Consider the following 13,527-nt stretch of genomic DNA (forward strand, 5'->3'; position numbering starts at 1 on the left):
TGGACAGATGTTGGATGAAAATTAGAGAATGCTAGGGACAGGATGAGGAATCAGGAGTCAGATTATGTACTGTGGCCAAAAGACGTTTCCATTGAAAAACAATGTGTTTGTAACTTGCATGCTTTGGCTTTGAAAAAGAGACTCTTAAATGCTATATAATATATTGTTGTGTAAAAGAGGGGTAGATGACAATCAGTTAAATTACCTGAGCAGAACTGTTTCTCAGCAGGTGGCTAAAAGCAGCAGCTTTTTATCCCGCATTCATTTACTTTCACTGGGTGATATAATCCGATTTGCTGTATTTTCTATTTACCAGTATTGAAATGTACACTTTTTAGTAATGCTAAAAGCACATGTTATGTTAAATAACAGTTGACAGTGTTAATAAAATTACCATGCGCACGCAAAGCAAATAAAGTAGATTTGCTTTGGTGTATCTATATAACCTTGATGAAAAAATGGTTACAGCGGGGGTCTGTCTCCTTTTGTCTGCATTTATAGGATCCCATTTTTTTGGCAGCCGGGAGTGATCAAATCAAATATTTGCAGTGGCAATGAAATGTCTTAATCAGATATTAGTTTGTGACCATCAGATTGAGCTGTAATAAAACTGCAATATAAGAATGATATATTCTATAGAGAATTATATAATTTTATATTAGTTATTAACTATCTTTGAAGTAAACCTTTCAGTGACAGGCTCCTGCATCCACGGTGTGTAAAGGTCTTTCCTCCCAGCCACCGTTAGACCACATATATACTTACATATGTTAATACAAACATACACACATTGGGGACTGATAAACAAATCTGCACTGGTATCCAGTAGTATTCTTGGGATTGCTCAAGCTGCATCTATCTATTATCAATTTTTATCAATCTATATCTATTTATTCTACTCTGTCCAGCAATAAATGCGAAATAATAAACAATAAAACATTACAGCTGTAATAATGTGAATATGGCAACAACGGGACTGATAAAGTATATCTTAATATTAATACGTTCACTAATGATAAATCACAGTAACACAGGGGCTCTTGCTTTCTCACGTGACTAACTTTTAACATGACGTCAAAACCGCCGTAAACAACAATAAGGAAGTGGAGGCGGGATGGAGTCCCTTTAGGACGCAGCATTAGGATTATAATGCTGTAGCGTTTAATTATCACACACGACAGTGAGTCTCTTTTGTGCTTTTACACCCTGGTTGTATGCTACACAAAAACTACCTGCCAAACTTATGGTTTGGCTGTACCCAACCTGCTGTTAGCAAGTGTTTAGCCAAACAGCTAACTAGCTAGCAAGTAAACGGTGACTAGACAAGTGTTTATGCGCTGCTTTTAACCTTCGTCACTAGTCGAAGCGTTCCTACATGAGGAGATAGTCGTTAATTTAAAATGAAACGTGGTTTTACTTATTAACTTGTTTTTTGTTTTTAGCCAGCGATGGAGGGCTCCAAAACGTCGAGCACCACCATGCAGGTGAGCTTTGTGTGTCAGCGCTGCTCCCAGCCGCTGAAACTGGACACATCCTTCAATGTTCTCGATCGGGTCACCATCCAGGAGCTTATTGGTATGTTTAATCGCCGTATTTGATGTTGAACCTGCTCCATTTGTCGCCCTATGTATGACCTCTTTCCTCCTCTTCCTCGTCAGCTCCAATAGTCTCAGTGACCCCCAGCAAACAGTCTGACAACAGCGGAGTGGAGACGGCACCAGAGGTAGGTTAATGCCGAGCTGGAAACTGCTCTGTGTAATACATTATTAAAAAGAAAAAGTAAAGGATTTTTAATCAAAGTATAATCAAAGCCAATGAAACTTCAGACTTTCTGATCTATTTGTGGGAGGAGCAGTCTAACTTCGTCAGGCATTCATTGGAGCAGATGGGGACTATATAAACTGAGTACCATTAAGAGTTGCTGCAAATAAATTTAAGCAAAATGGACTAGCTCATGCTACTTTTTTCAGTTTGATTTTCATGTGTTTTTGAAATCAGGCCTCTGAAGAATACCAGATAATTTTCATTTACGTAAAAAGGTGTGGCATGATTATATCCAGTTATTTTCCTCCATTGAAATCTGATATGTTTTCAAAGTTTTCCTTTTTTTTGCGCAGTGTATAAAGGCTGTATTAGCTCTCTGTCTCTCCTGGAATAACTTATAAATGGACTTGAGAGTCTCATTGCTGTTTACTGTGTGTAGAGGATGTACTACTGAATAGTGTGATTGCTTTTAGTGTTGTGTTGTCTCATTTGTATTCCCTCAGTTACAGTTACAGATACAGATGTATCTGGTGGTGCTGTTTGTTATAACTGTATTAAGTGCTATTCTGGCCCTGTCACTCTTGGTTTTCAAAGACGAAAAACAAATAATTATTTCAGTTTTATGTGAAAATATGCTGTTGGAAAATGTGTTTGACTCTTAGACTTGGAATCTTCTCACAGGAAACGTTTGTTGAAAACAAGCAGGATGGAGTTTCGAGAAAATACATCCCTCCTGCACGGTGAGCACCCAACTCTTTTTTTTTTTTTTTTTACTTGCATGTCCAACAAAGCTGACAGAATTGCTTAATCTTGAATGGCGTGCTTTTCCTCAGAATGATGTCAACAGAGAGCGCCAACAGCTTCACACTCATTGGAGATGCATCTGATGGCGGCACCATGGAAAACCTTAGTCGTAGACTGAAGGTGATACTTTTACTGTCGGAGAGTAAAGACATTTAGGTTCAGTTATGTCAGTCTACTTGAAAACATCCCCACAGCGTGTGGGTGCTGAGATTTATGTTCATGCATTGATTTCACGGTGTATTATCTGTGTGACAAAACCAAATAAGCTTTGCCTCTGATCATATCCCACCAAGGTAACCAGTGACCTGTTCGACATCATGTCGGGCCAGACAGATGTGGACCACCCACTGTGCGAGGAATGTACCGACACTCTGCTGGACCACCTAGACACGCAGCTCAACATCACAGAGAACGAATGCCAGAATTACAAGTGAGCACAAGAATGAGGATCCAGCCTAAGCAGCTGCCCAGTACTGAGAACCACTTAAAGTGCTGATTCCAAATGTTTGTGAATGTATTTCTAGGCAGTGTCTGGAGCTGCTATCGCACCTGCAGGTGGAGGATGAGGAGACCCTGTTGGCAGAGCTACAGCAGCTCAAAGAGGATGAGGAAAAACTGGTTCAGGAGCTGGAGGCTGTGGAGGAGCAGAGGGCTACTGTGGCCCAGGACCTGGCCCAGAGCAGGATCCAAGCTCAGCAGCTCGACACAGAGGAGCTACAGTGAGTGAGCTAGCAGTGGTGTAGACAGGTGATGGGTGTATTTTAAATGATACAGCACCTAACTCCTCTGTCTTCCCCTTTCTAAAGATACCAGAAGGAGTACAGCGAATTTAAACGGCAGCAGCTAGAGCTGGATGATGAGCTCAAGAGTGTTGATAACCAGATGCGCTACTGCCAGATTCAGCTAGACCGCCTGAAAAAGACCAACGTTTTCAATGCTACATTTCACATCTGGTACACACACACAAAAACACATGGTGGCAAACACATTGTTGTGTATGCTAAGAAATAATTTAGGTCCTTAAATCAATGTTGACTTTCAAATCTTTAATACAGACTATGAGACGAGCCTATTGGCTGAGAATCCGACTCGTTTCTCCTCTTTTTCCAGGCACAGCGGCCAGTTTGGTACCATCAACAACTTCCGCCTGGGCCGACTCCCCAGCGTCCCGGTGGAGTGGAACGAGATCAACGCAGCCTGGGGACAGACGGTGCTTCTGCTGCACGCTCTCGCCAACAAAATGGGGCTGCGCTTTCAGAGGTACACGCTTAATTTAACTTGCTTTCTTCACCATTTGCTGTTGAGCTTAAAACACACTCGCCAGCCCCTTTATTAGGTACAGATTGTCAGTATAATGTTGGACCCTCTTTTTTGTGGCATAGATTCAACAAGGTACTGGTAACATTCATTGGCTATTTTGGTCCATATTGACATGATAGCGTCACATGGTTCCTGTTGCTTGTCGGCTACATGATGGAAGTCTTCTTGGATGATCTTGGATTACGATCTGGTGACTGTGGAGGCCATTTGTGTACAGTGAACTCATTGATATGTTTAAGATTATTTGAGGTTTTCACATGGAGCTTTATGCTGATGGAAGCAGCTGTCAGTAACTGTGGATATAGTCAGCAACAGTGGAGCGTTGAAAAGGATATACCAAACACCTCAAGGACAGTGCTGCCGCAGCTTGAGAGAGAGAGGGAGATGGAGAGATGGGATGAATTTTTAATTTTGTCTTTTTAAAACCAACCATAGACATGGTGATCTGGGAAAAATCTCAGTAGATCAGCAGTTTCTAAAATAGTCAGACTAGGCTGTCTGGCACCAAGAAGCACATCACGTTTAAAGTCTCTTAAATCACTTTTCTTTCTAATTCTGATGCTCAGCGAGAACTTCGTCAGGTTTTCTTTACCATATCTACATGCCTACATAGCTTTATTACATCACTTACTTGGTTTCTTACAGATTTACATTCTCTCAATAATGTTTGCAAATCATGTTTTAGTTGACAAGATTGAATTATTCGCTATTATTTTCTCCTGGAATGATAATTTTCCTGTAATTTGCTGTGCGCATTGTCTGTCTAAATGTCTTAGTTCTGTAACCTTAATGAATCCCAGCCTCGAATCACTAAAATTTAGTGCGGTTTCCAGTTAATCTTCTGTTAGTCTGAAGTGCAATAAACTAGCTCAAACCCTTCATTGTCCCCTCAGATATCGTCTTGTCCCATATGGAAACCACTCATACTTGGAGTCACTGACAGACAAGTCAAAGGTAGTTCATTCTTACACCCGGCTCTCCTGTGCTTATTTAAACAGTTGTCCAGGTTCTTATTCTGCCAATTATTGTCTACCATTGTGTTTTCAGGAGCTCCCACTGTACTGCTCAGGTGGACTGAGGTTCTTCTGGGACAATAAGTTCGATCATGCCATGGTGGCCTTCCTGGACTGTGTCCAACAGTTCAAAGAGGAGGTGGAAAAAGGAGACACTGGCTTCTGCCTCCCCTACAGGTCAGATATCAGCATTATGTGTGTATTGTACATTTCTGTGTGCTCATTGTGTAGCACATCTATGGGCCATTTAAAATGAATTTATAAATATACATGTAGTTTGAATGTAAATTCTGGTCCAATGTCAGCCCTATTCTACACAAGTGAACCTTTATTATTAGCATCTGAGTCAAATAAGCAAGTTTAGGCAAGCTTCGACCCCACACTCGGAACCAACGTGAAAATCTACACTTTAGTTGTTCCCTGCTAGCACATCAAGGTTGGAATATCCCAAATCATATTCATTCTTTAACAGACTGATCCTTCATAAACTTAAACTCTGTACTGTGAATACAGACATGTGGCCTTTGGTTCAATGTAAGCAAATCAGGGAAACTTTGGATACTCCGGTGTAATAAGCATTTCAGCCTCTGTGAACATATTAAATTTGTGACTCAGGAATGTTACATTTCCCAGGTTTTTGATTTAAGATCAGATTCAGTGTTATATTTATAAACTTAGAAACTAGTCTGACTTTAACTTTTTTTTTTCTCCCTCATACCTCAGAATGGATGTGGAGAAGGGCAAGATCGAAGATACGGGTGGCAGCGGAGGCTCCTACTCCATCAAAACTCAGTTTAACTCTGAGGAGCAGTGGACGAAAGCGCTCAAGTTTATGTTAACCAATCTGAAGTGGGGACTGGCTTGGGTTACCTCACAGTTCTACAACAGATAAAGCAGCTGGACAGTGTCAATATTTGATTAGTCACATTCACATCTGTTGAAGGAATATCATGCAATATATATTTGGATACTTTAGCCAAAGGAAAAGAATGGTTAAGTCTGCACTATACAGCAAAAAGCTTTGAGTGATATTGAGCCCTTTTTTTTTTTAAACAAGTTACAGAAAATCCATTAAAGTCTATTTTGCTGCAACAGGGAGATTTAAAATTGTTGGTTCACTAAAAATAAAGAAAATTAATACAGTTGTAGATATCCCCCTCAAATTAAGCAGGATGATGTTTCATTTAGTTCTTGCCTGCTTTGTTAATACCACGATATGCTTTCAATATTTGTAAGTTTGAGGTATTGTCCACTTCCTGTTGCCCCTCACCTATTAAAATTTAAAGGCTGTGTGATAGTTGGAGTAGATTTTAGTATTCAACAAGTCAGTATTTCATTAACATTGAATGCAATTACCAGATTTATCATACACATAACTGCTGGAGGTGCACTGATGCTTCAGCCTTGTGTTCATACTCTGTACCAAATGACTTAATAAAACTGTTTGGAAGAAAATATCTGGAGCTTTTTTTTTTTTTAAGATTGCATATATTAAATCACATTGATGTTTGAACTTAATATAAAAAAGTTTGCACAATTTCCCAAAATGAAGCGAGACACCACACAGTTAACCAAATATTCTTTTGTTTTTTTAATGGTTTCATCACTTCAGTTTAATCTTACCTCGCATCACAACAATCACTCAGTCACCACCCACACACCATTCAAGTTTAACAGCGTTAGAGGTGGGGGTGAATCTCATGGAAAAATATGGACTTAACAATTAAAATAAGCTGAATTCCAGTTATCAAGTAAAATATTTCAAATTGGTCGAACAAGTCAGTCTTCTAGAGTCAGCCCTCTTCTATGTCAAGTCATTTATGACCTTTTAAAGAAGCCACGTCATGACGACAGGCCTCGAACTTTGGTCATCAGTCACTCCTCGTCACTCGGAGCCCTTCCTAAAAAAAAGTTCCAGGTTCAATTCTATCAGAACACATTTAAAACGGACAACTATTAATCTGAAAATACTTTGATAGACAATGTATTTCAAGCAGTATGGGGTGACATTTAATTTATGCTTCCTCTTCAAAGCCTTTTACGAGTATAGGCAAGAGATTTTCCACACAGCATACCTCTGAGCCTGTCACAGTTGTGCAATTTTTCAGGTGCTTCATATATTCGTCATGTAAAAAAGCCTCTTGAAATGAGCCAAAGTTTTGTTAGTGCATGCATATGGGCAATTCTTTGGGTTCTACTGAGCCCGCAGCCAGAGGCTGGCACATTTACACCACTTGAATAACAGTGGTGTGCACATATTCTACTACAACGCCACACCATAGATTATTTTGGTTCCATTCTCTCTTTTAAGATGCCTCCTTCCCATCATGCGCTCTACTTTCTTGCCATGAAGAGAGCAAAGGAGGAGCTCCATCAAGGGTGTAACGTCTCCACGTGGCTTTGGGGTTTTGTTCTAGTTTCTTTCAGCTAGCTCGAATTGGAGGCACTGCTGCTGTAGCAGCTGGAGGTGGAAGGAATGGGAGGTGCTGGAGGTGTGCTGCTGGCCAGGGCTTTTCGGATGTGGGGCATGAGGAAGGGGTCACTGGCCAACTGCAGCACATCCACCCTGTCCTCTTTGTGGTAAGCCAAGCAACGTCGAATGAAGGCCTGTGAAGGGAAACCGTGACAAAAAGTGACTCATTATAGCTGAACACACTTTTTTTCTTCTTTTTTTTTAAATTCTCAGGCTAACTGCTGTTCTGTTAATGCAACATATGTAATGCACTGTGCAAATAGTTATGCCAACTGGTCAACAAGTTTGTTGCAGTTTCAAAGAAATGAATACCAGACCTTTGCTTCTGTGGTGACTGCAGGTTTGGGGGGAAACTGCACCTCGGTGGCTTTTAGTATCGTGTTTTCTTGCAGGATATCCTGCTGCGACTGGTTATGACCAAACGGCTTGAAAAAGATCAAGTTACAGACTTGTTAAGTTCATTTTTTCAAAAACAAAACAGAAACCTGACAACTACTGTAATATAGATTAGTGGTTACCTTGCGTCCATACAAGCTCTGGTAGAAGATGACCCCTACTGACCAAACGTCCACTTTGTTGGATATTTTAGGGGGCTCCTTGCCCACTACAAAGCACTCAGGTGGTAGATACCTGTAAGCAAGACAAACAAAAATAACAAATCAGAGAAAAAAGTTTTTTTCTGATCTTTCTTTATTCTCAAACTGCTTGCTGAATACAGAATTAAAATTGAGTTAGCAGCATTACTGTGAAACCGTTGCACATCTGCTAAACCTGCATAGTCATACTGGTTGCTTGGTGACTAAATACAGTGCAAAGTGTCTATGTGTACCAGTAGGTCCCTGCTCCCTGCGACGTCAGCTCCATGCCATCTGCAGAGTTGTAGCTGTCATCGTCCATGATCTTGGAGAGACCAAAATCTGTGATCTTTATCTCTCCGCAAGCTGTGCCGTTGACCAACAGGATGTTCCCTGGTGACAGAACACGTAAAATGAGGGTTCACAAGCATCACGAGTCCTACACTGTAAACATAGCCAGAGATCTTTTATGTTTAGAATAGAAAACACATTTGTGTGTTGCCCATAAAACTCAGTGAGATTACCAGGCTTGAGGTCGTAGTGTATGATGGGTGGCCGAATCTGATTGAGGTACTTGAGGGCATTGACGAGCTGCATGACGATGGAGCGGCCCTCCTTCTCCGTCATCGATTTGTTCTGCTTCAAGTAGAAATCCAGGTCATTGCCTTCACAGTACTCGAGTACTGTGCAGAACCTGCACCAGATTAGATAACACATGGGTTAACTGTGAAGGCGTCAATGATCACCTACACGTTCAAACATATTCTAAGATGCCTGATGTGATAAAAAGTGATAATATCAGCAACACTTTCCAAGTTTACAAAAGACATGAACAAAAAAAAGATCATGTGCATCTGCCAAATTATTATTACTGGAAATCTATAGATTCATTTTATGGTATTCAAATATTCAAAGCTTCTGCTTTCCATTTCTTTTCATCAAACAAAGCAGTTTTAACATTTTCTAGTATTTACTATGAAAAAAGAAAAAAAAAAATAGTATCATTGTTAATAAGTAATTCTTAAATATTGTCACCTAAGGCTCTCATCACCTCCATAGCCACTGCCACAGACTACAAACTACACAGAACAAACTTCCAACTGAAACCCAAGCTCTTAAACATCCATAATAACTACAGATGAGAAAATAAAAATTGAAGTTTTTGCCCTGAACACTACCGAATAACAAACACTTATAAATAATCATCGCATTCGCATTAGTGCCACATCGTGAGCTTTATGTGAAATGAAGCACTTACGAGTCTGTGTTGAGCGAGAAATAGTCGTAAAGTTTCACTATTCTAGGATGATCGAGTTCTTTGTGGATTCTGTATTCTCTACAGGCGTGTCTGCAACGAAAAAAAAATTAATGAGTCCGAATTAATCACTTGAGTATAAATAAAAGAAATATTTCCGATCACACAATAACACGTAGAGAGCACATTTACAGAGCGGCAGACTCACTTGTGGTAGTTTTCCTTCTTCTCTTCCCTCCAGTTCTTGTTGAGTTGATGGATTTTAATGGCCACGTACCTCTGCTCTGTGAAATCAAAAGCCTGTAAAAAAAAAAAGAAAAAAAAAAGGTACATTTCACATCAATACAAAGCAGCTTGAATAGCCTGAATTTCCCATTGAATTCTCTACAGTAGCTGTTTACTGCATACAGAAGTGTTGCAAGACTTATCTTCCTGTACGTCACTCAAAGTTTAGAAAACAAAGAAGGAACAAAAAAGGTATTCATGAGGAATGGAAACCAAGTGAATGGCACTGGCTTACCTTAAAAACTTCACTAAAGCCACCTCTTCCAAGGAGCTGTAACAGCAGATATCGGTCATTCAGTGTGGGGTGGTCTTTAAATCTACAAAGGAACATGTTGTTAAAGTATTTGTTGCTTTAAAAAGACACCACAGAGCTTGAGTAGGGCATGTTAAACTGGGATGATACGTACTGCGAGTTGTCCTCATTATGGATTCTCTTAAGCTCTCGAATGTGCAGATTTCTCACACGCTCCAACTGGTCCAGCTCTGCATGGATCTCTGCTTCTTCCTGCATACAAGTGCAGAGATTTATCACCTACTTCATCGTTTGAACGGGTGACTCCAAAGGAAAGAAAAAAAAAAAAGTGGGAAAAACAACAACAAAAGCGAAAAGAAACATTGGCACCTTTTTAAGATGACCGATTCGAAGTTTGAAGATCTCCTCTTGCTCGCGATACTCTGCCAGTGACAACCTGTGAGAGATCAGAGAGCCAGAAATGCATTATTAAATAAGAAATAAACAAGATATTAACGTCTAAATAATTGTGATCTACAGAGTTAAATATACAGCATTTGACATCTTACTAAATTTTTTCACCCAATGCTGGTTGAGGTTAACTGCTTACTGACAGCCATCAATACCACTCACCACAAAACTGCATGACTGGCCCCCCACAGACCAGTAAACCTCATTATATTCAGGCTACAAGCTTATTAATCCACCATTTATTACGCAATAAAGTGATCTGCTCCTTGTAACCGTACGTTTCACTCTCTAGTCCGTTGCTTCTGCTTTTTCGTTTGTTGTGCTCCAGGTTGGGTGGAAGCGTTTGGGCCATGGAGGGAGGTTTCCTCTTCCCCAGCAGCTTCCTCTGCCTCTCAATGTCCTCCCGCTGAGAGTTGATTCGCTCTTGCTGCCTACAACATGCAGGGACAATCTGGCGTAAGCATTTCTGTATGCTGAATAGAAAAAAAAAAAAAACAATTTAAATGTACACTTGTGCCCATTTGCGTTCTGACTTGATGAGATTCTGGAAGGCATATCCATCTGTCCACTGCTCAGTGAAGGAAGCTCCGTGGCGTACGGTGGTGAAGTGACCCAGGCGTAGACGGTCCTGCATGCTCTTGTCCCTGCATGCCATCTTCTCCTGTCTTGACTTCAAACACAAATAAAGAAATAAATGAGTAAAACATTGCAGGCACAAAAAAAAAACAAAAAACAAAAAAACAGAGGATATGAAGTATCAAATATTATTATCAAATAATACTATTCAGTTCCACCTTAAATCACCATAAAGCCTTTTACAAGTTACATGGGGGCAATGCTTACATGCATAAACTGACTTCTTTGGTTTTCACATTGTACTACAGAGGTGTCCCAAATCAGGCAAACATACTTGTGCAAATTCATATTCACACCGACCCTCTCAATTAGCAGCTTCTTGCTCATGGTCACACACTTGTTTAGTCTCTCCTTGTAGCGCTCCAGCATCTTCTGCTGCTCGTCCACCTGCCGCCTCAAGTCACAGTTCGCCTGCCAAAACACGCATCATCACTCTGACAACCAATTCTCATTACAGCAAGGATTCAAGGCCGCTTATTAAACTGACACGATGGGGAAAAACTGCCAGAATTTCAGTTTGTAGCTTAAATGAAAGCGGTGTAAATGTCAGCAAACTAGTGGCGTTTAAAAGTTAACGAGCGTGATGAGCTGTAAGCGGACTGGTGAAGGTTAATTACTGAGAGATTTGTCATTGTTAGCCAAATAAACAAAGCAACAGATTTGGACAATAATGACTCGTCTCACAGTTGTATTTTCAATGGTCCAAGCTATCTGTTAAGAGAAACATTTGAGTAACTGCTGCTTTTACCCTCAACAGGTCATCTATCCTCCCTTCCTTCTTCTCCAGGTCAGAGTTCTTGCTCTTCTCCAGTGCTGTCAGTTTCAGGATCGTCAGGTCCGACTGAGGAAGGAGATCAAAAGGTAGCGAGCCCACAGTAAGCATCTCGTTCAAAAGGTGGACAAACCTCTTGGGTCACTAACAAAGAAGTCCATCATTTTAAATTTAAATCAAAATCAGCCACTGGTATCGCAAATATTAGAAGTGACTTTTAAGTGCTGACCTTTAAATCAGGCCAATTAGTGTAATTTACAAGAACAGCTGGATGTGTTGCAACTATTATGTCAGAAAACCAGCAGTGTGAGACCTTTAATGCCCTTTTAATTCTAGCATCCACATCCCAACTGTACTGTACTTTTTTAATGGCATAACAAGGTGTGCAGTGTTGCAACCTTACAAGTTTTGTCAGACTCTACAAAACACTTAAACCAGGGACGTGCTTCAACATGACTGAGATTATAATGAAGAAAAAAAAAAAGAGAAAAGAAGAAAAGTCAAGGTGTCAAGCAGTGATTTGGGTCAGTCTCAGTTACCTGGATGGCTTTATGGGAATAGGAGTGTGTGGGGGCTGTTTTAACAGAGCTGCAAGATGAAGAGTCTGTGTGGGCTGATCCTGTGGACGAAGGACTGTTGTGCTGAAGCTGTATTTCAGTGAAAGAAAGAAAAAGTAGAGGAACATGGGGGACAAAATATCAGACCCAGATTCACAGACAGCATCAGTTTATAGAGAAGCTCAAAGGCATTAAAAGGAAAACATAATGTGGAGAGAATTTCATTTTAAATAAATAAATGAATGAATAAATAAATGAGAAAGAAATGTTTTGACAGTCCAACCCCAATGCCATAAATTACTGCTTACAGGGCTGTTGGTTGCTGGGGGGAAAGTTATGGCATGTAACCAAGTTATCAATTATATAATGCAGCCATCACAGAAGCTTACACATTTAGTGCGAGCAAATGTTTCGTATAATGTACACACTGATCTTCTGGACTGTTCCCTGCTTTAAATCCCAGCCAGTTAAGCCCAAAACTGAAGGCATGACACCAGCACTAGAAATGTTAGCTCCCATTTCACTGAAAAAAATAATTAAATCACTCTTTGGTGTTTCCACTGACTTAAGTGATGCAGACAAACCAAAGATGTGCCAGTTAGTCCTCCCAGAAAAGAAGAAAACTCACAACCATCGGTTGACTTTGACACTGGCTAAAGGTGCAACAGAGATGAATGCTGTGCTCACCATAGGATTAGACAGTGAATGTTGAGGAGACGAGCGCACCAGCATAGGGATGCTTCGAGCAGGACTGGTGCCAGAGCCGCTGCTACCAGCAAACTGACCACAGGACAAAGAGAAGAAACAAAGAGGACAGAGTGGTTATTTAGCAAAGGATCAATGAAGGGCAGTACTGATATAACCAGGACAAGAGTATGAAAGAGGAAAGCTTCAGAACTGAAAACAATGAGCATCAATGAAACAATGCATTCAACAAATCTAAAGCATCTTATGTCCTTTCAGTTTGTACTCACATCGCAGTAATCGCTCATTTTTTGCACTCTTCCCTTTCCTGTAAACAAAAACAGCCTTTTATAGTAAAGGAAACGTAAATGTGACTCTTACAACTTTGTATTTTAAGACTCCAGTTTTTCTTAAACAATTATTTAACATCAAACTTAAAGTAGTGCAACACTTTAAAGTTGAGCAGCTGATCATTTCCCAATACAGAGAGGCATTTCTGCTTTAAACACATACCGGTAAGTATGTATGTGGACTTGCCTTGGCTGTTGTTGTCATTGGTGTCTCCTTTCCTCTTCCTGCTTCTGTCATTGGGCTTCTTCTCTGGTGTCTGACAAACACAGAAAAGCAGCTTAGAATTGATCAATTAACCACATTAACAGCAAAGAAACTGTATAAATGTAAGTCTT

General features: G+C 40.3%; 2 protein-coding genes across 2 annotated transcripts in view; one reads left to right on the top strand and one right to left on the bottom strand.

Annotated features, from left to right (window-relative positions):
- The first annotated feature begins 1,067 nt into the window (after positions 1-1,067).
- Positions 1,068-6,358, top strand: becn1 (beclin 1, autophagy related). Its single transcript, XM_005753145.1, has 12 exons — positions 1,068-1,180; positions 1,443-1,575; positions 1,659-1,723; positions 2,446-2,504; positions 2,598-2,688; positions 2,862-2,998; positions 3,093-3,287; positions 3,375-3,521; positions 3,679-3,828; positions 4,782-4,842; positions 4,936-5,078; positions 5,625-6,358. The coding sequence occupies exons 2-12, from the start codon at positions 1,449-1,451 to the stop codon at positions 5,791-5,793; spliced, it is 1,344 nt and encodes a 447-aa protein (XP_005753202.1). The 5' UTR covers positions 1,068-1,180; positions 1,443-1,448; the 3' UTR covers positions 5,794-6,358.
- Positions 6,359-6,477: 119 nt separating this feature from the next.
- The window catches only part of LOC102196523 (serine/threonine-protein kinase tousled-like 2), an 11,435-nt gene continuing 4,385 nt past the window's right edge, over positions 6,478-13,527 (bottom strand). The window contains exons 4-21 of the mRNA XM_005753146.1: positions 13,379-13,448; positions 13,132-13,169; positions 12,845-12,937; positions 12,140-12,247; positions 11,577-11,669; positions 11,129-11,239; positions 10,726-10,862; positions 10,471-10,623; positions 10,112-10,178; positions 9,897-9,994; positions 9,725-9,806; positions 9,413-9,504; positions 9,208-9,297; positions 8,474-8,643; positions 8,204-8,342; positions 7,893-8,004; positions 7,692-7,799; positions 6,478-7,508 (exon numbers count right to left, since the gene is read on the bottom strand). Of these exons, the coding sequence (XP_005753203.1) occupies positions 7,329-7,508; positions 7,692-7,799; positions 7,893-8,004; positions 8,204-8,342; positions 8,474-8,643; positions 9,208-9,297; positions 9,413-9,504; positions 9,725-9,806; positions 9,897-9,994; positions 10,112-10,178; positions 10,471-10,623; positions 10,726-10,862; positions 11,129-11,239; positions 11,577-11,669; positions 12,140-12,247; positions 12,845-12,937; positions 13,132-13,169; positions 13,379-13,448 (1,941 nt within the window). The 3' untranslated portion in view covers positions 6,478-7,328. The remainder of the gene's footprint in view (positions 7,509-7,691; positions 7,800-7,892; positions 8,005-8,203; positions 8,343-8,473; positions 8,644-9,207; positions 9,298-9,412; positions 9,505-9,724; positions 9,807-9,896; positions 9,995-10,111; positions 10,179-10,470; positions 10,624-10,725; positions 10,863-11,128; positions 11,240-11,576; positions 11,670-12,139; positions 12,248-12,844; positions 12,938-13,131; positions 13,170-13,378; positions 13,449-13,527) is intronic.

This window comes from Pundamilia nyererei, unplaced genomic scaffold (genome assembly GCF_000239375.1).
Source record: "Pundamilia nyererei isolate P.nyererei 1_Seehausen unplaced genomic scaffold, PunNye1.0 scaffold00407, whole genome shotgun sequence".
Taxonomy (NCBI): Eukaryota; Metazoa; Chordata; class Actinopteri; order Cichliformes; family Cichlidae; genus Pundamilia; species Pundamilia nyererei.